Below are 26,759 nucleotides of genomic sequence, written 5' to 3' on the forward strand. Positions count from 1 at the left end.
CTGCTGCTACACACTGTTGAGAAAGTTATGCCAGAGGATGAGAGGGGAGATGGGTACACTGTGGGTACGTGTTACCCGAACTGGATGTGTGCTACCCACACACACTTGTCCAAGTTGCAAGTGTGTGTTGAAGATTGAGACACTTATGCAATATATGGAAGTCTTTTTTGAAGAAACGTTTCGCCCCACAGTGTCTCAGTCTTCAACTTGTCGGTTTTAAAAGTGTGTGTGCCATCCACTTGAGGTGGCACTAGAGGAGGTGTGGGCCATACAAGTAAGAAATTAAAAAAAATAAGCAAGGAGGCAGTACCACTGTCTCTGGATACAAAGAGGAGGAAGAATAGGAAGATGAGGAGGAGGAAAGAGGACTCGTTATAACAACAATTATATTAATGACTTTGATAAAACTCTACCCTTGGCGAAACGTTGCCCAATCGAAAGTTTCCTTTGCATCGTATCCCAGTCTTGACAAGTGGAACGTGATGAGAAGACCGGACAAGGAATACAACCTGGGGTGTGACGCCACAGACAATATACAAGGAAGAAGGAGAAGAAATGTATTTTCCAAAAGGTGCATTAGTGTTGCAAAGACTGTATACAGAAGACAGCCGTCATAACCACGTGGTTGGTGTTACTTATAACATGGTGCTACAGAAGACACACAACACGGGGTTACTCACAGAAGACGCACACAACACGAGGTTACTCATAAACACACCAGGTTGGTACTCACAATAGAGAAGGAGGTTGAGGGAGGTGGAGAGAGGTTCAGTAATGTTGTTATTGGAGGCCCGGCAAGTGAGGTTGGCGTGTAGGTAGTCTCTTGTGAGGGCGGGGATGCTCAACTCCGCCCGCACCTGCTTCACGCCCATCCCCGTGGGCGTGGTGCTTGCGGAGAGGCGGCCAGGTGAACCCTCGGGGCTCAGCAGCTGGCTGTTACTGCTGCTGCTGCTACTGCTGCTGCTGTTACTGAGGAGGACTGACCCTCGCCACCACGTTACTTCGGGTGTAGGCCGACCTGGGACAGAGGTCAGAGGTCAATTGAGACAACAGAGTTACAACGTCAGGAAAGACACTTTCTGGGCGTCATTACAAGATAACATGTGCCGCTACTAAGGTTACATGGAGAAATTTCTAGCGTCACCGGAGGTCAACTGAGGTTACAACGTCACGAAAGGCACGTTCCTAGGTCATCAAATGTTTACTCTGACACTGGGGTTATAAGTTACATCAGAGGTCAACTAGCGTACTGTTTAGACTAGAGCTATGATGTCACTCTGGTTACTTCTGAGACACACTAAGGGTAACAGTCGTCAGCAAACTTCTAGTCGTCAAGTCGATATTGGACGTTTGCTATAGTTTTATTCTGTATTAGAAAATATAGTCGTAAATACATCAAGACACAGGTGAACGCGTATTGATATTTACCATTGCTTAAATTGCATTGGAAATCAGGCTAAAGATTAACCAGCCATGTTACACAGATTTAGATTTTGGTCTGCCGAAGCAACCAGTTTATTGTCCAGCGTGTGGAGGATGGTTCAAGAACACGTATGTTCACACAAGGCCCAGGAACTAGGACACAAAGGGGTCAACGGGAATTACATCTCTGTACAATACATACTTCATCTGATATAAACTAATTAACGATATTTTGTTGAAAATTCCAATATCTTACGTTCACTAGTAAGATACCTAGGCAGATTACGTAAGATATTCCGCTATCTTTGAGTTATTCTCACCGGAGGTGGGTTAGATGGGGTCCGCCCCCCCTCTCCCTTGCGCCTTTATTTACCTCTACCAGAACACAGCTCAAAATAATTCTGTATTTTTTCCCCCTTATTATTGTCAGCATTATCCCTGGAGAAAGATTCTCAAAGAGCATCATCTCTCAGCCTCCACGGGGAGATAGTCTCTCAAAGAGCCTTCTCTCCTCCCACATTTCCCAAGGCTTAAAATATTCATGATTGTCCTTTTGGTCTTCGTCTCCTGAAACCCGAGACTCTGATAACTTCCTTTACAGAAACTCAGAGAAAACACTACGTGTCACACACACACACACACACACACACACACACACACACACACACACACACACACACACACACACACACACACACACACACACACTTTTTCTCTCATCTAAATTCCCTATTTCCTTTTCTTACGCTTCGCTTTGTGAAGCATATGAATTAATCATTTATTTATTAATGTATTAATAAATGTTTTTTCCATGTACTAGTGTAGCTTCCCACCCTAATAACAGATTAGCAAATTATTCACAGGGAAGAGGCGGACATACAGCACCTGGGAAATGGATGGTAAGCAGATTTTGATCCAGAGGAAGAAAACCATCATTTCTGTGGAACAAGAACCATTCGCCAGCTTGAATGCACCGCTCTTAAAGAGAGAAGTTTGGTGATGGATGCAGTACACGTAAATTGTATATAAAAATCATCTCATAAAACGGTCTGCCTCAAGTGTCTTCGATGTTCCACAACTCTAGACACCAACCTACGCTCCACACCTTTACATTAATTCCTAATCAATGCAAGAGATTCCTTTTTCATTCACACTTTAGTCTCAGGGTTTGCTAGTGGTGCTTCGATTCTAAGTTCTAAACGAAGCGTCTTTCCACGACGAACCCTAGAATATAAAATGCCAGATTGAGCAGAGATCAGCAGCAATTAGCGGGAAAAGGGTCGAGCCTGCACCACAGCGACTTGCGCTTAACAACCTTAGAGAGTTTAACGCTTCAAGAATTAACTGAAATCCTCTTGAATTCATATGGCTCGAACTGTCATGGCCCTTATATACTACAAACAACAACCACCACTCACTCTTCTACCATCCATTACTAAGATATTCGTATCATTGACAATGTCTCAAGTGTCACTGTATTATCTTGTCTAGGCTTCTCACCTCCTGTAGCGACGCACTGAAGTGTGAGTGGATGACCCTCCATCAGCGGTCCCAGGAGTCCTGACGACACCGGCCGGTTACTCTGATCCAGTACCACCAGGCGAGATGGTACCACTGTAGGAAGAATAGTGAGTGTTAGTGGTACCAGTGCCACCAGGCGAGACAGGTATCTCAATCCCCCCTACATACACACCTGGAAAAATTATGTTAAGCAACTGGGGTAAGTGCAGAAGCAAGAACAAAGTTTGTTTCTGAAATGGGAGGCATGAACTAAGAGTAAAGGCTAACGAAACTGGACCTAACGACACTGGAGGACAAAAGAACCAAGGAGAGGATATAATAACATACCAAATACTAAGGAGAATTGATAAGGTAGGCAGGGATAAGCTGTTTGAGAGACGAGAAGCAGGAACTCGGGGACACCGATGGATGTTAAAGAGACAGATGAACCACAGTGATGTTAGGAAGTATTTCTTCAGCCTCAGAGTGGTAGGGAAGTGGAATGGCCTTGGTGAGGAAGTAATGGAGGCAGACTTCTTACACAGTTTTAAGAGCAGGTAGCTGAGACTCGACCTCCTGTATACACAAACAGCTGAGCACACCACCCTACAATATTAACTCTAGAGACATACTCACATGGACCCTTTCCTTCTCCATCCTTTCTCCTTCCCTCTCTATCTTTCCTTCTCCATCTTTCCTCCCCTCCTCTTCCCCACAAACTCTACATTATTATCCAGGTCTTGGCCATCAGTCATTTAATGTAATAAACAATTTACAGCATCAATTAGCAATGTTAAATTAAGTTAACTGTTAAAGTAGATAGTCACGTTCTCTCAGGCAGGGTTGTGGCACCCTCTGTGTGAACATTCTGCCGGCCAGCGTGTGAATGTTCTGCCGGCCACCCCGTGAACGTCTTGATGGCCACCGTGTAAACATTCTGTGCTTTAGTTAAGTCCGGCACTGTGTCCCTGTTGAGCAAGCATGCATAGCTAAGATTGTTCCAGTTGAACGTAACTCGAGTGGAAAAATTCCTGCCCGTCTCTCCGACGTATTTATTTTCACAGTGACCACACAGGATCTTGTAAACATTGATGGTAGAAGGTTGTATAGTGGGCTGCCTTCAAGTTAATTGGTGTATGTGGATAATGCCAGGTGGATATTACTCACAACCAGGGTTGGATAATGCAGCTATCAGATCGTTGTTACAACCAGTTATGTGTTGTTCTGGCTACACTGTTGCTAGGCAGGACTATGTATATTTCTTGCTGGTGTGTTCCCCTACATTTTAACTTCAGGATGGCCTGGAGATAAAAGGTATAAAATACCGACACTATGGAAAAATAAACACAAATGTATTATACTGCATTTATATTTATATTCCCAGGATGGCCTTCGTTCTCCGCCTGTAGTCTTGTATGAAGAAGACTGGGAACTGGAGTTTGGTAAATGTTTGTAGTATGTAGGGACAGTCTTCAAGAAAAATAGGACCGCACATGCGGAAAGTCCATAAACAGAAACTGGTAACTAGCCTTCGTTTTGGTGTGTGTATCGTGACGCGAACTGTAACATGGCAGATCTCACCCAGTATGTAGGATTGGTAGGTAAGACACATAGGCAACAGTTAGGCAACTTTATTCCGAAACGTTTCGCCTACACAGTAGGCTTCTTCAGTCGAATACAGAAAATATGCAGGAACAGTAGAGATGTGAAGACGATGTAATCAGTTCATCACCCTTGAAGTTGTAGATTTGAGGTTGTCAGGCTGAGGGACTGACAACCTCAAATCTACAACTTCAAGGGTGATGGACTGATTACATCGTCTTCACATCTCTACTGTTCCTGCCTATTTTCTGTATTCGACTGAAGAAGCCTACTGTGTAAGCGAAACGTTTCGGAATAAAGTTGCCTAACTGTTGCCTATGTGTCTTACCTACCAACCTGTCGGTATTGTATACCATTTTGATATTCCGTATATAGGATTATACAGTGTGTGTATTTTGACTGTGAGCTTGTCGATGTCCTGCGAAATTCGTGAAAGGTAGTCCGGGAAGGGACCTTCCTAACACCTTATATAGTAGCCTTCCTAACACCATATAGGAATCTTCCTAACACCATACATAGCAGCCTTTCTAACACCATATAGGGACCTTCATAAGACCATATATAGTGGCCTTCCTAACACCATATAGGGACCTTCCTACCTATATGCTATTGGCTTCCTAACACTATACAGTGACCTTTCTAAACATATACAGTGACCTATATAACACCGTACACAGTAACGTTCCTACAGTCACCGTACACAGCAACGTTCCTACAGTCACCGTACACAGTAACGTTCCTACACTCATTGTACACAGTAACGTTCCTACACTTACCGTACACAGTAACGTTCTTACACACCGTACACAGTAATGTTCCTACACTCACCGTACACAGTAAGGTTGACGAGGGCGAACAAGGTCGGTGACACCTTGAAGTCCACTCGGCATCTATATCTGCCAGAATCTTGACCTTGCAGGGGGTCAAAGTTGAGGTGGGCAGCCCTAAGATCTGACCTTACCCGACCTTCCATAGCTGGGTCAACATACTCTTCTTTCTCGCCTCCCTCTCGTAGGTCAAGCCTGAGGGACAGGGTAACGAGGCTGTTAGAAAACCATTACATTCACGGTGAAGAGCTAAACTCGTAGGGGAAGTCACACGGTGCCTGGGAAAAGGAGACAATTAGGGTTAGGGTAGAGAATAATGCTAACTCATATATATATATATATATATATATATATATATATATATATATATATATATATATATATATATATATATATATATAAGTACCCACGGCACGTTATTACGATCTGGTGTTATGCTACCTTTAACAATAATTATAATCACGAGGAAGAGCTACACCCGTAGGGTGTTAGGGAACGGGCAGCTCCGATTCCTTCGATCAAGAGCCCCTCTATCTCCTCTCCAGGGATAACACCAGCCCAAGGTCCGGCTTACACGGGATAACAGTCTAAGCCAGGTTAAGCCAGGATTTCCCTGGAGGATGAACAAGTGTACCTGGGCGGTACTGTACACCTCTAGGTAGAGTCACCAGCACCCACCTATATCCCACCTACACTGATTGCTAAAGCTGATCAGTGGAGTTTTAAAGGTGTGAGGTTAATGTAATGGTCGCAACCACTGTACATCTACCATTGATCATGGTGCCTTACACACCTACCATGGATCATGGTGTCTCACACACCTAACATGGATCACGGTGCCTCACACACCTACCATGGATCATGGTGCCTCACACACCTACCATGGATCATGGTGCCTCACACACCTACCATGGATCATGGTGCCTCACACACCTACCATGGATCATGGTGCCTCACACACCTACCATAGATCATGGTGCCTCACACACCTACCATGGATCATGGTGCCTCACACACCTACCATGGATCACGATGCCTCACACACCTACCATGGATCACGATGCCTCACACACCTACCATGGATCATTTTGCCTCACACACCTACCATGGATCATGGTGCCTCACAGACCTACCATAGATCAAGGTGCCTCACACACCTACCATGGATCATGGTGCCTCACACACCTACCATGGATCACGGTGCCTCACACACCTACCATGGATCACGGTGCCTGACACACCTACCATGGATCATGGTGCCTCACACACCTACCATGGATCATGGTGCTTCACATATCTACCATGGATCATGGTGCCTCACACACCTACCATAGATCATGGTGCCTCACACACCTACCATGGATCATGGTGCCTCACACACCTACCATGGATCATGGTGCCTCACACACCTACCATGGATCATGGTGCCTCACACACCTACCATAGATCATGGTGCCTCACACACCTACCATGGATCATGGTGCCTCACACACCTACCATGGATCACGATGCCTCACACACCTACCATGGATCACGGTGCCTCACACACCTACCATGGATCATGGTGCCTCACACACCTACCATGGATCATGGTGCCTCACAGACCTACCATAGATCAAGGTGCCTCACACACCTACCATGGATCATGGTGCCTCACACACCTACCATGGATCACGGTGCCTCACACACCTACCATGGATCACGGTGCCTTACACACCTACCATGGATCATGGTGCCTCACACACCTACCATGGATCATGGTGCTTCACATATCTACCATGGATCATGGTGCCTCACACACCTACCATAGATCATGGTGCCTCACACACCTACCATGGATCATGGTGCCTCACACACCTACCATGGATCACGATGCCTCACACACCTACCATGGATCACGGTGCCTCACACACCTACCATGGATCACGGTGCCTCACACACCTACCATGGATCATGGTGCCTCACAGACCTACCATAGATCAAGGTGCCTCACACACCTACCATGGATCATGGTGCCTCACACATCTACCATGGATCACGATGCCTCACACACCTACCATGGATCACGGTGCCTCACACACCTACCATGGATCATGGTGCCTTACACACCTACCATGGATCATGGTGCCTCACACACCTACCATGGATCATGGTGCTTCACATATCTACCACGGATCATGGTGCCTCACCTACAATGGATCACGGTGCCTCACACACCTACCATGGATCATGGTGCCTTACACACCTACCATGGATCATGGTGCCTCACACACCTACCATGGATCATGGTGCTTCACATATCTACCACGGATCATGGTGCCTCACCTACAATGGTTCATGGTGCCTCACACAACTACCATGGATCATGGTGCCTCACACACCTACCATGGATCATGGTGCCTCACAGACCTACCATAGATCAAGGTGCCTCACACACCTACCATGGATCATGGTGCCTCACACACCTACCATGGATCACGGTGCCTCACACACCTACCATGGATCACGGTGCCTTACACACCTACCATGGATCATGGTGCCTCACACACCTACCATGGATCATGGTGCTTCACATATCTACCATGGATCATGGTGCCTCACACACCTACCATAGATCATGGTGCCTCACACACCTACCATGGATCATGGTGCCTCACACACCTACCATGGATCACGATGCCTCACACACCTACCATGGATCACGGTGCCTCACACACCTACCATGGATCACGGTGCCTCACACACCTACCATGGATCATGGTGCCTCACAGACCTACCATAGATCAAGGTGCCTCACACACCTACCATGGATCATGGTGCCTCACACATCTACCATGGATCACGATGCCTCACACACCTACCATGGATCACGGTGCCTCACACACCTACCATGGATCATGGTGCCTTACACACCTACCATGGATCATGGTGCCTCACACACCTACCATGGATCATGGTGCTTCACATATCTACCACGGATCATGGTGCCTCACCTACAATGGATCACGGTGCCTCACACACCTACCATGGATCATGGTGCCTTACACACCTACCATGGATCATGGTGCCTCACACACCTACCATGGATCATGGTGCTTCACATATCTACCACGGATCATGGTGCCTCACCTACAATGGTTCATGGTGCCTCACACAACTACCATGGATCATGGTGCCTCACACACCTACCATGGATCACGGTGCCTCACACATCTACCATGGATCATGGTACCTCACACAGCTGCCGTGGATCATGGTACCTCACACAGCTGCCGTGGATCATGGTACCTCACACAGCTACCATGGATAATGGTACAAGAGTGTGCAAATTAATTGGGACAGGAGTAAATTTTGTAACTTTCTCATATGTTTTAGTCTCCGGTATAATTAATGTAGTTTTGACTCCTTTTCTTTTCATAAGAGTTTGTTACTGAATTCTGGCAACCAGCTGTAGTGTTACCCTGCCACTCTCGTCAGTGCTACAACAGCTGTTGTTCTGTAATATTATTCCTGCAAGTGTGCTTCGTGAGTGAATGTGGTTTTGCCAAATTCTTCTCTTGAGTTCATGATTAATGCTGAAATTCATAATGGATGCTATACCTAGGAAGAGTGAAAGTATTGTAGTTCTTATGAAACATGCTGATTTGAGTATAAGATCCCCGAAAATTTGAGCCCAGCAAAGTCAACTGTTGGTCGGATTCTGAAGAGAGCTGATGACACTGGTGATTGGTGGAGCGCTGCGTCGAGGAAGATGTAGAAGGAAACATAAGGTAACAAAAGGTAACAAGGTTATCACAAAAAAAGTGTGAAGGATCCCAAGAAAACCAGCAAAGATCTAAAGAGATTTTACCACATGCTCAATGAGAGAGAGAGAGAGAGAGATTTGGCTCCCTGAAGTTGGCAGAACTGCCAGAACCCGTAAAGAAATAATTACTGACTGCTGCTGTGAAGAAAAAAAAAGGCTGTGGTGGACACTCGATCATATGGGATGGACGACATATGAGACACATTTTGAAGTTCATGGGTACAGATCATTGGTAGGAAGACGGAGCAAAGGCGAACCTCTTTGGAATGGGCACATTCAACAAGCGTCAAAATACCCACTTAAGATGTTTTGGCTTAGTTTTACTGCTAAAGGCCCTGGACGACTTGTTATTGTTGAAGCAACGATGAACAGTGACAAATACAAGAAAATCCTGACAACTCATTTTCTTCCCATTGTGGACAGAGACTTTCCTGATGGAGAAGGCATTTTCCAGCAGATTCATGCTTCATGCCACACTTCCAGAAAATGCTGACATTCTTCAACCCAATTGAAAATTTATGGGCAATAACCGCAGGATCATGAAACAGGACTGTTCAACTGTGGAGAGGCTAAATGCTGCTGTTATTAGGACCTGGTACCACAACGATGAACATGACACAATGTGTTCAACATTGGTCGATTCTATATAATTCATGTAACAATGTTTATAGAAGCAAAGAGTGGTAATATATCTTATTAAATGAGTTATTTATTTATTTATTTATTTAGTAATTTAGGCATACAAACAGAGGTACAAAAAATACAGGAAAGAGCAGCATGCCAAAGCCACTTATATGCATAGCATTACGGGCTGTCATGTCATATCATTGCCGTATATTTCTCAAATAAACATTAATTTTAGAAATAAATGTCTTATTTTATTACTGTCCCAATTAATATGCATTCTACTATAGATCACACAGTGTTTTCACCCGTTTGGGGATCGAACCACGGACTGTGTGTGTGTGGGCTAAGTTACCAATCAAGCCACGTCACCCGTCATCACCCTCCCTCTTTTCTCACCCCAACACCACTCATCATTGCTTCTCCCCTCGCCCCTCCCTGCCCCTCGCCCCTCCCTGCTCCTCGCCCCGCCCTGCCCCTCGGCCGCCTTCTGGTATCGACAGATAACATCAAAGGCTCCAACATATTTTTCAGTATTGCCATAGCAAAGGTGAACCGTAAGATTATCACACTTAGTGAACACTCCACTGTGTGGGTCCTCCCACAGTGAACACTCCACTGAGTGGGTCCTCCCACAGTGAACACTCCACTGAGTGGGTCCTCCCACAGTGAACACTCCACTGTGTGGGTCCTCCCACAGTGAACACTCCACTGTGTGGGTCCTCCCACAGTGAACACTCCACTGTGTGGGTCCTCCCACAGTGAACACTTCACTGTGTGGGTCCTCCCACAGTGAACACTCCACTGTGTGGGTCCTCCCACAGTGAACACTTCACTGTGTGGGTCCTCCCACAGTGAACACTTCACTGTGTGGGTCCTCCCACAGTGAACACTTCACTGTGTGGGTCCTCCCACAGTGAACATTCCACTGTGTGGGTCCTCCCACAGTGAACACTTCACTGTGTGGGTCCTCCCACAGTGAACACTCCACTGCGTGGGTCCTCCCACAGTGAACACTCCACTGTGTGGGTCCTCCCACAGTGAACACTTCACTGTGTGGGTCCTCCCACAGTGAACACTTCACTGTGTGGGTCCTCCCACAGTGAACACTTCACTGTGTGGGTCCTCCCACAGTGAACACTTCACTGTGTGGGTCCTCCCACAGTGAACACTCCACTGTGTGGGTCCTCCTACAGTGAACACTTCACTGTGTGGGTCCTCCCACAGTGAACACTTCACTGTGTGGGTCCTCCCACAGTGAACACTCCACTGTGTGGGTCCTCCCACAGTGAACACTCCACTGTGTGGGTCCTCCCACAGTGAACACTCCACTGTGTGGGTCCTCCCACAGTGAACACTCCACTGTGTGGGTCCTCCCACAGTGAACACTCCACTGTGTGGGTCCTCCCATAGTGAACACTCCAATGTGTGGGTCCTCCCACAGTGAGCACCCACACAGTCGTTCAGTGAACACTGTTGCTGTCTAAACAAGCCTCACAAACACTGTTGCTGTCTAGACAAGCCTCACAAACACTGTTGCTGTCTAGACAAGCCTCACAAACACTGTTGCTGTCTAGACAAGCCTCACAAACACTGTTGCTGTCTAGACAAGCCTCACAAACACTGTTGCTGTCTAGACAAGCCTCACAAACACTGTTGCTGTCTAGACAAGCCTCACAAACACTGTTGCTGTCTAGACAAGCCTCACAAACACGCCATCTTTAAAAAAAAAAACAGACGTATAATAAAAACTCTGGTGTATTGACATATTTTGTGAAATTAACATTAAACAATTTTTTAACTAAACCTGAGCAACTGCACCTCGATAACTTTAACATGTTAGTGTTTAATCTGTCAGAGTTCAGCCCTAATTATACCCACACTGAATACACAGGACAGTGGTCGTGGTCCGCGTACGTAGCAGGTCTGAGTACCCTCCCAGGGTTGTACGTAGCAGGTCTGAGTACCCTCCCAGGGTCGTACGTAGCAGGTCTGAGTACCCTCCCAGGGTTGTACGTAGCAGGTCTGAGTACCCTCCCAGGGTTGTACGTAGCAGGTCTGAGTACCCTCCCAGGGTTGTACGTAGCAGGTCTGAGTACCCTCCCAGGGTCGTACGTAGAAGGTCTGAGTACCCTCCCAGGGTTGTACGTAGCAGGTCTGAGTACCCTCCCAGGGTTGTACGTAGCAGGTCTGAGTACCCTCCCAGGGTCGAACGTAGCAGGTCTGAGTACCCTCCCAGGGTTGCACGTAGCAGGTCTGAGTACCCTCCCAGGGTCGTACATAGCAGGTCTGAGTACCCTCCCAGGGTCGTACATAGCAGGTCTGAGTACCCTCCCAGGGTTGTACGTAGCAGGTCTGAGTACCCTCCCAGGGTTGTACATAGCAGGTCTGAGTACCCTCCCAGGGTCGTACGTAGCAGGTCTGAGTGCCCTCCCAGGGTCGAACGTAGCAGGTCTGAGTACCCTCCCAGGGTAGTACGTAGCAGGTCTGAGTACCCTTCCAGGGTCGTAAGTAGCAGGTCTGAGTACCCTCCCAGGGTCGTACGTAGCAGGTCTGAGTACCCTCCCAGGGTTGTACGTAGCAGGTCTGAGTACCCTCCCAGGGTTGTACGTAGCAGGTCTGAGTACCCTCCCAGGGTCGTACGTAGCAGGTCTGAGTACCCTCCCAGGGTAGTACGTAGCGGGTCTGAGTACCCTCCCAGGGTCGTACATAGCAGGTCTGAGTACCCTTCCAGGGTCGTACGTAGCAGGTCTGAGTACCCTCCCAGTGTGATGTAGTTCAGCTGGGCTTGTGAGGTCTCTGGGGAGACCTAATTTAACCAATTATATGGTCACACCTTGCCTTGGCAAACGTCTGTAGCCACGCCCACGTCTGAGGTCTTTTGTTCTTGACGGCGTCAGACCTAGGCGTCAGGTCGTACACGTGGTTGTGGAAGGTGCTTGGACCACCATAAAAGCCCAAGGAAGAGCATGATCAGGAGATTCGAGCGGAGCTGTTGCTGGGGTGCAGAGCTCCTGAGCAGAGACTTTGAGCGGAGCTGCTGCTGGGGTGCAGGGCTCCTGAGCAGAGACTTCGAGCGGAGCTGCTGCTGGGGTGCAGGGCTCGGGAGAAGGCTGCTGAAGTCTCTGGAGGAGACTGTTGGAGGCATTGGGCAGAGTATTGGCTTGGCGCAGTACTCGTGCTGTGTAGGTCTTGGGACCTGTGGCTTAGTTCCTGTGATGAACTGCCCTCTGAACTATATTGTAAGTTAAATTCATTTTGGTCAAGTTGATTGTGTTCCCTGTCTCACTGCTTATACTTACCATCCCATTTATCTAAACCACAATAATGTTCTCCTGTTCCCAAATATATTATTGTACAAAGACTTAATAATAAACTTTGTTTGAGTAGAATAGTAATATTCACTGCCCACCGTTATTTATTCTTATTTCTTATATTTTATTATGTTTATATGAGTGAAGAATGGGCGAGGCATATGTTAGTGAGTAGTGTAGAGTTAATGAGAGTGTCGTGGTGGTCACCACTGACCTGTCATTACCTACCTACCTCCGCTAATCATCCCACTCCTACCACCTCGCATGCCCCTCCCCTGCCTACATAATCCCTTACTCCCATATTCCCCACTTATATCCTATTCAATCATTACCCCCCTACATGACACCAGGGTTGTACGTAGCAGGTCTGAGTACCCTCCCAGGGTTGTACGTAGCAGGTCTGAGTACCCTCCCAGGGTCGTACGTAGCAGGTCTGAGTACCCTCCCAGGGTCGTACGTAGCAGGTCTGAGTACCCTCCCAGGGTTGTACGTAGCAGGTCTGAGTACCCTCCCAGGGTCGTACGTAGCAGGTCTGAGTACCCTCCCAGGGTCGTACGTAGCAGGTCTGAATACCCTCCCAGGGTCGTACGTAGCAGGTCTGAGTACCCTCCCAGGGTCGTACATAGCAGGTCTGAGTACCCTCCCAGGGTCGTACGTAGCAGGTCTGAGTACCCTCCCAGGGTCGTACGTAGCAGGTCTGAGTACCCTCCCAGGGTCGTACGTAGCAGGTCTGAGTACCCTCCCAGGGTCGTACGTAGCAGGTCTGAGTACCCTCCCAGGGTCGTACGTAGCAGGTCTGAGTACCCTCCCAGGGTCGTACGTAGCAGGTCTGAGTACCCTCACAGGGTCGTACGTAGCAGGTCTGAGTACCCTCCCAGGGTCGTCCCTATTCATAGACAGTCGTTATTACGACTTTGTTTTTTCAATTACAATTATCATTAATTGCTTCGTAAATTTCAGACGGACTTTTGGCTGACTTAATGTAAAAAAAATATATTTCTGGAACACATTGTCCAGTGAGCTAAACCCACATGGAAAGCTCTAAAGTCAGGGGACTGGGGAGGTTGTACAGGGGGGAGGTAATGATTAGGATCGATCCAGGGGAAAGGGGAAGAGGAGGTAGATGTAATTTTTTGGATCAAGAGCTCTTCGTCGTCATCAAGGAACTACGACCTTCCCCGTCTCCTCTCTGCAAGGGGAGGGTTCAATTTATAAAGTCACGTGATATCAAAGGAAGCCTCGCTGAGTGCTATCCAGCATGGAGGAAGCCTCAACGACGCACACCGGATGATTACTCTGTAAGCCAGATGGTCTGGTAGCTCACGTGTGCTACCACAGCATCTGGTAGCCCAGGTCTACCTGGAGGTTATTCCGGGGATCAACGCCCCCGCGGCCCGGTCCACGACCAGGCCTCCCGGTGGATCAGGGCCTGATCAACCAGGCTGGTACTGCTTGCCGTGTGTGCTACCAGAGCATCTGGTAGCACAGGTGTGTGCTACCACAGCATCTGGTAGCACAGGTGTGTGCTACCACAGTATCTGGTAGCCCAGGTGTGTGCTACCACAGCATCTGGTAGCACAGGTGTGTACTGCCACAGCATCTGGTAGCCCAGGTGTGTGCTACCACAGTATCTGGTAGCCCAGGTGTGCTACCACAGCATCTGGTAGCCCAGATGTGTGCTACCACAGCATCTGGTAGCACAGGTTTGTTCTACCACAGCATCTGGTAGCACAGGTGTGTGCTACCACAGCATCTGGTAGCACAGGTGTGTGCTACCACAGCATCTGGTAGCCCAGGTGTGTGCTACCACAGCATCTGGTAGCCCACATGTGTGCTACCACAGCATTTGCTAGCCCAGGTGTGTGCTACCACAACATCTGGTAGCCCAGGTGTGTGCTACCACAGCCCCTGGTAGCCCAGGTGTGTGTTACCACAGCATCTGGTAGCCCAGTTGTGTGCTACCACAGCATCTGGTAGCCCAGGTGTGTACTACCACAGCATCTGTTAGCACAGGTGTGTGCTACCACAGCATCTGCTAGCCCAGGTGTGTGCTACCACAGCATCTGGTAGCACAGGTGTGTGCTACCACAGCATCTGGTAGTCCAGGTGTGTGCTACCACAGCATCTTGTAGCCCAGGTGTGTGCTACCACAGCATCTGCTAGCCCAGGTGTGTGCTACCACAACATCTGGTAGCCCAGGTGTGTGCTACCACAGCACCTGGTAGCCCAGGTGTGTGCTACCACAGCATCTGGTAGCCCAGTTGTGTGCTACCACAGCATCTGGTAGCCCAGGTGTGTACTACAACAGCATCTGTTAGCACAGGTGTGTGCTACCACAGCATCTGCTAGCCCAGGTGTGTGCTACCACAGCATCTGTTAGCACAGGTGTGTGCTACCACAGCATCTGGTAGCCCAGGTGTGTGCTACCACAGCATCTGTTAGCACAGGTGTGTGTTACCACAGCATCTGGTAGCACAGGTGTGTGCTACCACAGCATCTGGTAGCACAGGTGTGTGCTACCACAGCATCTGGTAGCACAGGTTTGTGCTACCACAGCATCTTCTAGCACAGGTATGTTCTACCACAGCATCTGTTAGCACAGGTGTGTGCTACCACAGCATCTGGTAGCACAGGTATGTGCTACCACAGCATCTGCTAGCACAGGTGTGTGCTACCACAGCATCTGGTAGCACAGGTGTGTGCTACCACAGCATCTGGCAGAACAGGTGTGTGCTACCACAGCATCTGCTAGCACAGGTGTGTGCTACCACAGCATCTGGTAGCACAGGTATGTGCTACCACAGCATGTGCTAGCCCAGGTGTGTGCTACCACAGCATCTGGTAGCACAGGTGTGTGCTACCACAGCATCTGGTAGCACAGGTGTGTGCTACTACAGCATCTGCTAGCACAGGTGTGTGCTACCACAGCATCTGGTAGCACAGGTATGTGCTACCACAGCATCTGCTAGCACAGGTGTGTGCTACCACAGCATCTGGTAGCACAGGTGTGTGCTACCACAGCATCTGGCAGAACAGGTGTGTGCTACCACAGCATCTGGTAGCACAGGTGTGTGCTACCACAGCATCTGGTAGCACAGGTATGTGCTACCACAGCATCTGCTAGCACAGGTGTGTGCTACCACAGCATCTGGTAGCACAGGTATGTGCTACCACAGCATCTGCTAGCACAGGTGTGTGCTACCACAGCATCTGGTAGCACAGGTGTGTGCTACCACAGCATCTGGCAGAACAGGTGTGTGCTACCACAGCATCTGATAGCACAGGTGTGTGCTACCACAGCATCTGGTAGCACAGGTATGTGCTACCACAGCATCTGCTAGCACAGGTATGTGCTACCACAGCATCTGGTAGCCCAGGTGTGTGCTACCACAGCATCTGGTAGCACAGGTGTGTGCTACCACAGCATCTGGTAGCCCAGGTGTCTGCTACCACAGCATCTAGTAGCACAGGTATGTGGTACCACAGCATCTGGTAGCACAGGTATGTGCTACCACAGCATCTGGTAGCCCAGGTGTCTGCTATCACAGCATCTGGTAGCACAGGTATGTGCTACCACAGCATCTGGTAGCCCAGGTGTCTGCTACCACAGCATCTGGTAGCACAGGTATGTGCTACCACAGCATCTGGTAGCACAGGTATGTGCTACCACAGCATCTGGTAGCACAGGTATGTGCTACCACAGCATCTGGTAGCACAGGTGTGTGCTACCACAGCATCTGGTAGCACAGGTGTGTGCTACCACAGCATCTGCTAGCACAGGTGTGTGCTACCACAGCATCTGGTAGCACAGGTGTGTGCTACCACAGCATCTGCTAGCACAGGTGTGTGCTACCACAGCATCTGGTAGCACAGGTGTGTGCTACCACAGCATCTGGTAGCACAGGTGTGTGCTACCACAGCATCTGGTAGCACAGGTATGTGCTACCACAGCATCTGCTAGCCCAGGTGTGTGTTACCACAGCATCTGGTAGCACAGGTGTGTGCTACCACAGCATCTGCTAGCACAGGTGTGTGCTACCACAGCATCTGGTAGCACAGGTGTGTGCTACCATAGCATCTGGCAGAACAGGTGTGTGCTACCACAGCATCTGCTAGCACGGGTGTGTGCTACCACAGCATCTGGTAGCACAAGTATGTGCTACCACAGCATCTGGTAGCCCAGGTGTCTGCTACCACAGCATCTGGTAGGACAAGTATGTGCTACCACAGCATCTGGTAGCACAGGTATGTGCTACCACAGCATCTGCTAGCACAGGTGTGTGCTACCACAGCATCTGGTAGCACAGGTGTGTGCTACCACAGCATCTGCTAGCACAGGTATGTGCTACCACAGCATCTGCTAGCACAGGTGTGTGCTACCACAGCATCTGGTAGCCCAGGTGTCTGCTACCACAGCATCTGGTAGCACAGGTATGTGCTACCACAGCATCTGGTAGCACAGGTATGTGCTACCACAGCATCTGCTAGCACAGGTGTGTGCTACCACAGCATCTGCTAGCACAGGTGTGTGCTACCACAGCATCTGCTAGCACAGGTGTGTGCTACCACAGCATCTGGTAGCCCAGGTGTCTGCTACCACAGCATCTGGTAGCACAGGTATGTGCTACCACAGCATCTGGTAGCACAGGTATGTGCTACCACAGCATCTGCTAGCACAGGTGTGTGCTACCACAGCATCTGCTAGCACAGGTGTGTGCTACCACAGCATCTGCTAGCACAGGTGTGTGCTACCACAGCATCTGGTAGCACAGGTATGTGCTACCACAGCATCTGGTAGCACAGGTATGTGCTACCACAGCATCTGCTAGCACAGGTGTGTGCTACCACAGCATCTGCTAGCACAGGTGTGTGCTACCACAGCATCTGCTAGCCCAGGTGTGTGCTACCACAGCATCTGGTAGCACAGGTATGTGCTACCACAGCATCTGCTAGCACAGGTGTGTGCTACCACAGCATCTGCTAGCACAGGTGTGTGCTACCACAGCATCTGCTAGCCCAGGTGTGTGCTACCACAGCATCTGGTAGCACAGGTGTGTGCTTCCACAGCATCTGCTAGCACAGGTGTGTGCTACCACAGCATCTGCTAGCACAGGTGTGTGCTACCACAGCATCTGCTAGCACAGGTGTGTGCTTCCACAGCATCTGCTAGCACAGGTGTGTGCTACCACAGCATCTGCTAGCACAGGTGTGTGCTACCACAGCATCTGCTAGCACAGGTGTTGTGAATGATTAATGATCAAGACTTCTCTCTAGTGATCTTAGATGGTAGCAGGACGGGAGCTACAGACGAACCAGATAATCACTAGATAGCACTGTCAGGGACAGAGAAAAGCTAGAAAAGCGAGAGATGTAGGAGAATGTATAAAATAAAGCCAATGAACAATAAGGGCACCGTGGGTACAATAAGGGAACACTATATCAACATCCTTGGTCCCAGATTATTCAACATCTTACCAGAAGATATCAGAAACACTGCTGGAACAAGTGTAGAAGTCTTCAAGAGGAAACTGGATAAGTATCTTCATCAGGTGTCAGATCAACAAGGCTGTGATGGATATATGGGCCAGAGGTCTACCAGCAACAACAGTCTGGTTGAACCACGCAAGCACCAGACAAGCCTGGCCGAAGGCCGGGCTGTCGGAGTAGGAAAACTCTCGGAACTCATCAAAGGTATATTCAAGGTAGTATAGCGGAAGACGCACACACACACACACACACACACTACCTTTGAATAACTCAGTTAACAACTACGAGAGGTCGTTGAGATTCGTAGAAAGTAAGATGTATTGAGTGATCTACGGACGTACTATATTCATATATCGCTGGCGGTCTCTGCAACACGCTATCTCTGCAACACGCTATGTCGTAACACAATCCATAACTTACTCTGTACTGAAAATGCTTGAGGCGGCACCTGCAACGCAGCCTGTATGTGGATGATAAACATGTCTAAGGCAGTTCCTGCAACACAAACATGTTCATGGCAGTTCCTGCAACACAAACATGTTTATGGCAGTTCCTGCAACACAAACATGTTTATGGCAGTTCCTGCAACACAAACGTGTTTGTGGCAATTCCTGCAACACAAACATGATCATGGCAGTTTCTGCAACACAAACATGTTCATGGTAATTCCCGCAACAAATGTTCATGGCAGTTCCTGCAACGCAAACATGTTCATGGCAGTTCGTGCAACACAAACATGTTTATAGCAGTTCCTGCAACACAAACATGTTCGTGGTAACTCCCGCAACACATGTTCGTGGCAGTTCCTGCAAGACGTTTGTGGTAGCCGCAACACAGCCGCGGCGATTCCCACCACTCAAACAGGTCCACGGCAGTTCCCGCAACACAAACATACTCACGGCAGTTACCGCAACACAAACATACTCACGGCAGTTCCCGCAACACAAACATACTCACGGCAGTTCCCGAAACACAAACATACTCACGGCAGTTACCGCAACACAAACATACTCACGGCAGTTCCTGAAACACAACTCACTGGAAAAAAACCGCGAAAACAGGCACAGGAAGCAGTGAAAACGACAGACCTAACTCAATTTTTTTATGTTGTTGCATGCAATATAAACAGCAGAGCAGCATGGTGCAACCGTAGCTTACTCACTAAAAGGTTTTACCTGGTACAAACACATATTACTTGAATTCTCAGGCGGGGCCAAGAGCTGCGACTATCGGCCCCTACAACCAAAAATAGGTGAGTACAGGGCAAGAGACTCTTTGACAGCCAGAGAAGCTGTGGTGGACTCGTTACAAGTCTTGTCTGGACTTGTTACAAGTCTTATCTGGACTTGTTACAAGTCTTGTCTGGACTTATTACAAGTCTTGTCTGGACTTGTTACAAGTCTTGTCTGGACTTGTTACAAGTCTTGTCTGGACTTATTACAAGTCTTGTCTGGACTTGTTACAAGTCTTGTCTGGACTTGTTACAAGTCTTGTCTGGACTTGTTACAAGTCTTGTCTGGACTTGTTACAAGTCTTGTCTGGACTTGTTACAAGTCTTGTCTGGACTTGTTACAAGTCTTGTCTGGACTCGTTACAAGTCTTGTTTTGGATGGACTCGTTACAAACCTTGTAACATCGTGTCACATCTTCGTAACGAAGATGTGACGACTTTGTCGAAGGAGATGGTCCGGTAAAATAATTATCCCGATAAGAATAATTAATTAGAACATCAGTACCACCGCTAACAGTTATGCAAAACAGTATATATTTATACCAGTGGTTCCCTAAGTCTGGAACCGTAAGGGGAGAAAAACGGTACAAACGATAAAAACGGCAGTAAAGCCGATTATTCGCAATAATGTATCCCCCATTATTACACGGACAAAGATGAGGTAAAGAAAATATGTTTCGTAGCTCTCTCTTTATTCCTTTTCGCCCCTCTCTATCAGTCCATAATCCTAATCTCTTCCTGCCTTTCTCTCTCTCTCCCTCCCCGCTAATCCTCGCCTCTTCTCTCTCTCTCTCTCTCTCTCTCTCTCTCTCTCTCTCTCTATACCTCCTTGCACAGGTGCAGTGCTTGCTGCCACCACCTTCATTATGTGGACGATAAAATAAGCTCTGCGAGTGTCGGCTTTCCGGACCAACTTTTAAGACGGCAGATTTATAACGTGACGGGTCATTATTTATGTAGTGAAGAGGCGGGTGTGGAGACCGCTGGAGGCGGGTGTGGAGACCACTGGAGGCGGGTGTGGAGACCACTGGAGGCGGGTGTGGAGACCACTGGAGGCGGGTGTGGAGACTGCTGGAGGCGGGTGTGGAGACCACTGGAGGCGGGTGTGGAGACCGCTGGAGGCGGGTGTGGAGACCGCTGGAGGCGGGTGTGGAGACTGCTGGAGGTGGGTCTGGAGAGGGTGTGGAGACTGCTGGAGGTGGGTCTGGAGAGGGTGTAGAGACTGCTGGAGGTGGATCTGGAGAGGGTGTGGAGACTGCTGGAGGTGGGTCTGGAGAGGGTGTGGAGACTGCTGGAGGCGGGTGCGGAGACAACGAAGTAAAGTACAGCCCCTGAAGCACCAGTTCGAAGACCCACAATCAACAAGAACGCAGCCAGAAAGGAAGGAGGACGAGTCTCTCAAAACCAGGAAGACAGCCACTCAAACAACTCTCTTTTAGGTTGTCATCTGGCTTTCTCCAGGTTTCTGGCTCAGTTGTGTCTTGATAATGGTTAAGATGGACGAAACGCCATTTTAAATTCATCTTTTAATTATTAAGAACATAAAGGAGAAGCACTGTAGCAGACAGTGTTGTTTTGACAGTTGTTCCAACCACGGAATTGTTTAGCACAGGTGAACAAGTGGTCACTGCTGCCGCAGTGACATTAATTTTTTTCTAATAAATAACCATACCAGTGTTTACAAACATAGCAACGGAAGATAGGCAGAGTAACGTTCAAACAGGCATCTTTCCATTTTTAACTACAGATTAGTATTTGTATGTTACTGTATGTGTTGCGTATCCCACATGCACCTTGTGGAGGGTGGCGGAAGAGCATATGGATACGCATGATATAAGAGTTGTGTTGGTTAGGTAACTCAGTTGTTTAGTTGAGTGATGTGGGTACTGGACGAACTCTAGCTTCACTGGGAGGTTCCCTTTAACAAGGTGTAGCATGTCGAGGGGTTTTCATCACTGACAAAATGACGAATTTAGACATGTGTGAAAAATATGGGTATCTTTATTCTGGAGACGCTTCACCATCCAAATGTTGCACATGTTCCACATTGGCTGGAGCCCAGGAGGGGGTGTGGCTTTCTCACCTGTGTCATTACTACTTATTGTAAGATATTTTCACCTGTACATTTAATGTGTGTATGTGAACGTTTTGCTATGTTTCGTTCACCCACACCAGGATTCTCAGAAGCATCTAGAAGCTTTCCTTGCACCAGGAGTTCCTGCCTTGTTTACGAGTCAGTTAAATGTTGTTTTTGATCCTGGGTGGACATGTTGCAGTCGTCTCTAGGATGTTTCTTCACTTTTGAGTGTTCTTCCTTGGCTTTCTATATCTTTACACATCGATAGTGGCGAGTCAGAAAGTGTAGGTTAGGTAAGATTTATCAGGTAACATGACAAGTGTTTCTTGACGCGGGTCTTAATCATATGATGACCCATCACTGGAGCTTTTGGTGATCTGACCGACGCCTTCTACTGTGTTACTGGTCCACCCCTTTAAAAATGTAGGTTATAATTATAAACATTTTTTATCTAGCTAGTCAGGGAGTAATGATGTACTTGTAGGATATATCTCACACGGATCTTATTTAAGATGCGAATTTAGTTGTCTTGTGGATTGTTGCAGGATGTTCCTATCATAGTACCTTAATGTCCAGAGCTGTGCAAGGTCATTGCCAGAGCACATGTTACTCTGCCTGACATTGCAACTAGAACTGTGTTGTGGTAGTACAACTTTTCTATGTCCATCTGAGGGTGCAACGTTGTATCTATCATGGATAGGCTATTACAGGATTTCCTTTATATTTGATTCGCATGTATTCATATAAGTATACATAATACGCATCATGTATCTCCCCACTAAGTGTATAGAGTTAAAACTCTCATTAACATTATATTTTGCATAAAACTTTATATACATAATACATGAATAGGTAAGTCAAAAATACCTACACTTGACAATATTATTGATAAGCAATACAAATACTTTGCAACACCTCCAAAAATTAAACACCTGCCAGTAACTCAAATATATATACGGAACTTCAACCACGAGAAAGCTTGTTGCTTGAGAGTAAAGTGTTGCATGCATGAAAGCACAATTAAACTGTTAACTGTTCTGTGCAACATATTTCACCTAGACAAACGGGTTTTTAAGTAGCCTGTTAATATTTGTTAGTTGTATATACCTTCAATGATGATCAAAAAAAAAAGCTCCAGGTACGTGTGTTTAGTGGCAAAACTTAGTAAAAGTCAGGTAATAAATTTTATTACGACCTGCTTGCAGGTCTATCATTAAGAGATAAGATTTTTGCTGACCCAGGATGACCCAGTCAAGTCAGTACATCATCGAGGACTGTCTTATTGCCAATGTGTTCCTTTAATCTTGTCTCCCAGGATGCCACTCACAACAGCCGTGTCTGATCCTTCTGCCGTATCTGAGCCGTTTCCAGTCGTGTCTGGTCCGTCTCCAGCCGTGTTTGGTCCATCTACTGCAGTGTCTGGGTCATCTTCAGCGATGTCTGGTCCATCTCCTGCCGTGACTGTCATTACTCGCGCATGAGAAAGCAGTTATGAGCAGAACTTCCTGTCAGGTTAATGAGGAATTTCCTGTCAAGTTAATGAGGAACTCAGATCTCAAACTGCTTCTTCAACGTGCCAAGACTTTAATTAATATTTTTCCATTCGTCAAAATCCTTGGCAAAAGAAGATACGAGATGAAAGAAGCGTTAATTTTTCAGATACATACTGCCATAATTGATTATATGTCTGCCTGTTGGTGAGGCGAATTGGAGGTGGTGAGGGAGGGATTGGAGGAGGTGAAGAAGGGATTGGAGGCGGTGAAGGAAGGATTGGAGACGGCGAGGGAGGGATTGGAGACGGCGAAGGAGGGATTGGAAACGGCAAGGAAGGGATTTGATTCGTTGAATTAGAGATTGAAGGCGATGAGAGAGGGATTGAAGGCGTTGAAAGACTGGAGACGACGTTGAAAGAAGGATCCGATGCGTTGAAAGATAGATTAGAGGCGATAAGAGATGGACTGGAAGCGGCGAAATGGATCACAATCAACTATGAGACGTTAGAGGCAGGGATAGCGACCTATCTCCCACCCCACAAAAAATATAACCAAGTATTTTATTCCACAGATAAATGCAAACTGAAGAGTGTGTGTAACATTGACATGCCATGACTGGTGGGTGGCGCCCACCAGCCTCATGCAAATCAGACTCCAGTTTTGAAGTCAGAATTTCAGGGGAAAGTCGTGTCAGCAGAAATTCTTCCCGAGATATATGACGAGGCTTTACGAAAACAAACAAGTGATGTTACTTAAACAAGTGACGTTACTTAAACAAGTGACGTTACTTAAACAAGTGACGTTACTTAAACAAGTGATGTTACTTAAACAAGTGACGTTACTTAAACAAGTGATGTTACTTAAACAAGTGACGTTACTTAAACAAGTGACGTTACTTAAACAAGTGACGTTACTTAAACAAGTGACGTTACTTAAACAAGTGACGTTACCTGAACAAGTGACGATACTTAAACAAGTGACGTTACTTAAACAAGTGACCTTAATTAAACAAGTGACGTCACTTAAACCAGTGACGTTAATTAACAAACAAGTGACGTTACTTAAACAAGTGACGTTAATTAAACAAGTGACGTTACTTAAACAAGTGACGTTACTTAAACAAGTGACGTTACTTAAACAAGTGACGTTACTTAAACAAGTGACGTTACTTAAACAAGAGACGTTAATTAACAAACAAGTGACGTTACTTAAACAAGTGACGTTACTTAAACAAGTGACGTTAATTAAACAAGTGACGTCACTTAAACAAGTGACGTTACTTAAACAAGTGACGTTACTTAAACAAGTGACGTTACTTAAACCAGTGACGTTAATTAACAAACAAGTGACGTTACTTAAACCAGTGACGTTAATTAACAAACAAGTGACGTTACTTAAACAAGTGACGTTACTTAAACAAGTGACGTTAATTAAACAAGTGACGTTACTTAAACAAGTGACGTTAATTAAACAAGTGACGTTACTTAAACAAGTGACGTTACTTAAACCAGTGACGTTAATTAACAAACAAGTGACGTTAATTAAACAAGTGACGTTACTTAAACAAGTGACGTTACTTAAACAAGTGACGTTACTTAAACAAGTGACGTTACTTAAACAAGTGACGTTACTTAAACAAGTGACGTTACTTAAACAAGTGACGTTAATTAAACAAGTGACGCTACTTAAACAAGTGACGTTACTTAAACAAGTGACGTTACTTAAACCAGTGACGTTAATTAACAAACAAGTGACGTTACTTAAACCAGTGACGTTAATTAACAAACAAGTGACGTTTCTTAAACAAGTGACGATACTTAAACAAGTGACGTTACTTAAACAAGTGACGTTACTTAAACAAGTGACGTTACTTAAACAAGTGACGTTACTTAAACAAGTGACGTTACTTAAACAAGTGGCGTTACTTAAACAAGTGACGTTACTTAAACAAGTGACGTTACTTAAACAAGTGACGTTACTTAAACAAATGACGTTACTTAAACCAGTGACGTTAATTAACAAACAAGTGACGTTAATTAAACAAGTGACGTTACTTAAACAAGTGACGTTACTTAAACAAGTGACGTTACTTAAACAAGTGACGTTACTTAAACAAGTGACGTTACTTAAACAAGTGACGTTACTTAAACAAGTGACGTTAATTAAACAAGTGACGCTACTTAAACAAGTGACGTTACTTAAACAAGTGACGTTACTTAAACCAGTGACGTTAATTAACAAACAAGTGACGTTACTTAAACCAGTGACGTTAATTAACAAACAAGTGACGTTTCTTAAACAAGTGACGATACTTAAACAAGTGACGTTACTTAAACAAGTGACGTTACTTAAACAAGTGACGTTACTTAAACAAGTGACGTTACTTAAACAAGTGACGTTACTTAAACAAGTGGCGTTACTTAAACAAGTGACGTTACTTAAACAAGTGACGTTACTTAAACAAGTGACGTTACTTAAACAAATGACGTTACTTAAACCAGTGACGTTAATTAAACAAGTGACGTTACTTAAACCAGTGACGTTAATTAACAAACAAGTGACGTTAATTAAACAAGTGACGTTACTTAAACAAGTGACGTTACTTAAACAAGTGACGTTACTTAAACAAGTGACGTTAATTAAACAAGTGACGTTACTTAAACAAGTGACGTTAATTAAACAAGTGACGTTACTTAAACAAGTGACGTTACTTAAACCAGTGACGTTAATTAACAAACAAGTGACGTTAATTAAACAAGTGACGTTACTTAAACAAGTGACGTTACTTAAACAAGTGACGTTACTTAAACAAGTGACGTTACTTAAACAAGTGACGTTACTTAAACAAGTGACGTTACTTAAACAAGTGACGTTACTTAAACAAGTGACGTTACTTAAACCAGTGACGTTAATTAACAAACAAGTGACGTTACTTAAACCAGTGACGTTAATTAACAAACAAGTGACGTTTCTTAAACAAGTGACGATACTTAAACAAGTGACGTTACTTAAACAAGTGACGTTACTTAAACAAGTGACGTTACTTAAACAAGTGACGTTACTTAAACAAGTGACGTTACTTAAACAAGTGGCGTTACTTAAACAAGTGACGTTACTTAAACAAGTGACGTTACTTAAACAAGTGACGTTACTTAAACAAATGACGTTACTTAAACCAGTGACGTTAATTAACAAACAAGTGACGTTAATTAAACAAGTGACGTTACTTAAACAAGTGACGTTACTTAAACAAGTGACGTTACTTAAACAAGTGACGTTACTTAAACAAGTGACGTTACTTAAACAAGTGACGTTACTTAAACAAGTGACGTTAATTAAACAAGTGACGCTACTTAAACAAGTGACGTTACTTAAAC

The 26,759-nt window shown here is 46.3% G+C and overlaps 1 protein-coding gene across 3 annotated transcripts in view; it reads right to left on the minus strand.

Moving 5' to 3' along the window:
* The window catches only part of LOC128686141 (protein turtle homolog A), a 509,174-nt gene that overhangs the window by 50,192 nt on the left and 432,223 nt on the right, over positions 1–26,759 (minus strand). For all 3 annotated transcript variants that reach the window (XM_070087793.1, XM_070087792.1, XM_070087791.1), the window contains exons 4-6: positions 5,353–5,546; positions 2,923–3,036; positions 734–1,018 (exon numbers count right to left, since the gene is read on the minus strand). In XM_070087793.1, the coding sequence (XP_069943894.1) occupies positions 734–1,018; positions 2,923–3,036; positions 5,353–5,546 (593 nt within the window). The remainder of the gene's footprint in view (positions 1–733; positions 1,019–2,922; positions 3,037–5,352; positions 5,547–26,759) is intronic.

Source organism: Cherax quadricarinatus, chromosome 23 (assembly GCF_038502225.1).
Source record: "Cherax quadricarinatus isolate ZL_2023a chromosome 23, ASM3850222v1, whole genome shotgun sequence".
In the NCBI taxonomy this organism is placed as follows: Eukaryota; Metazoa; Arthropoda; class Malacostraca; order Decapoda; family Parastacidae; genus Cherax; species Cherax quadricarinatus.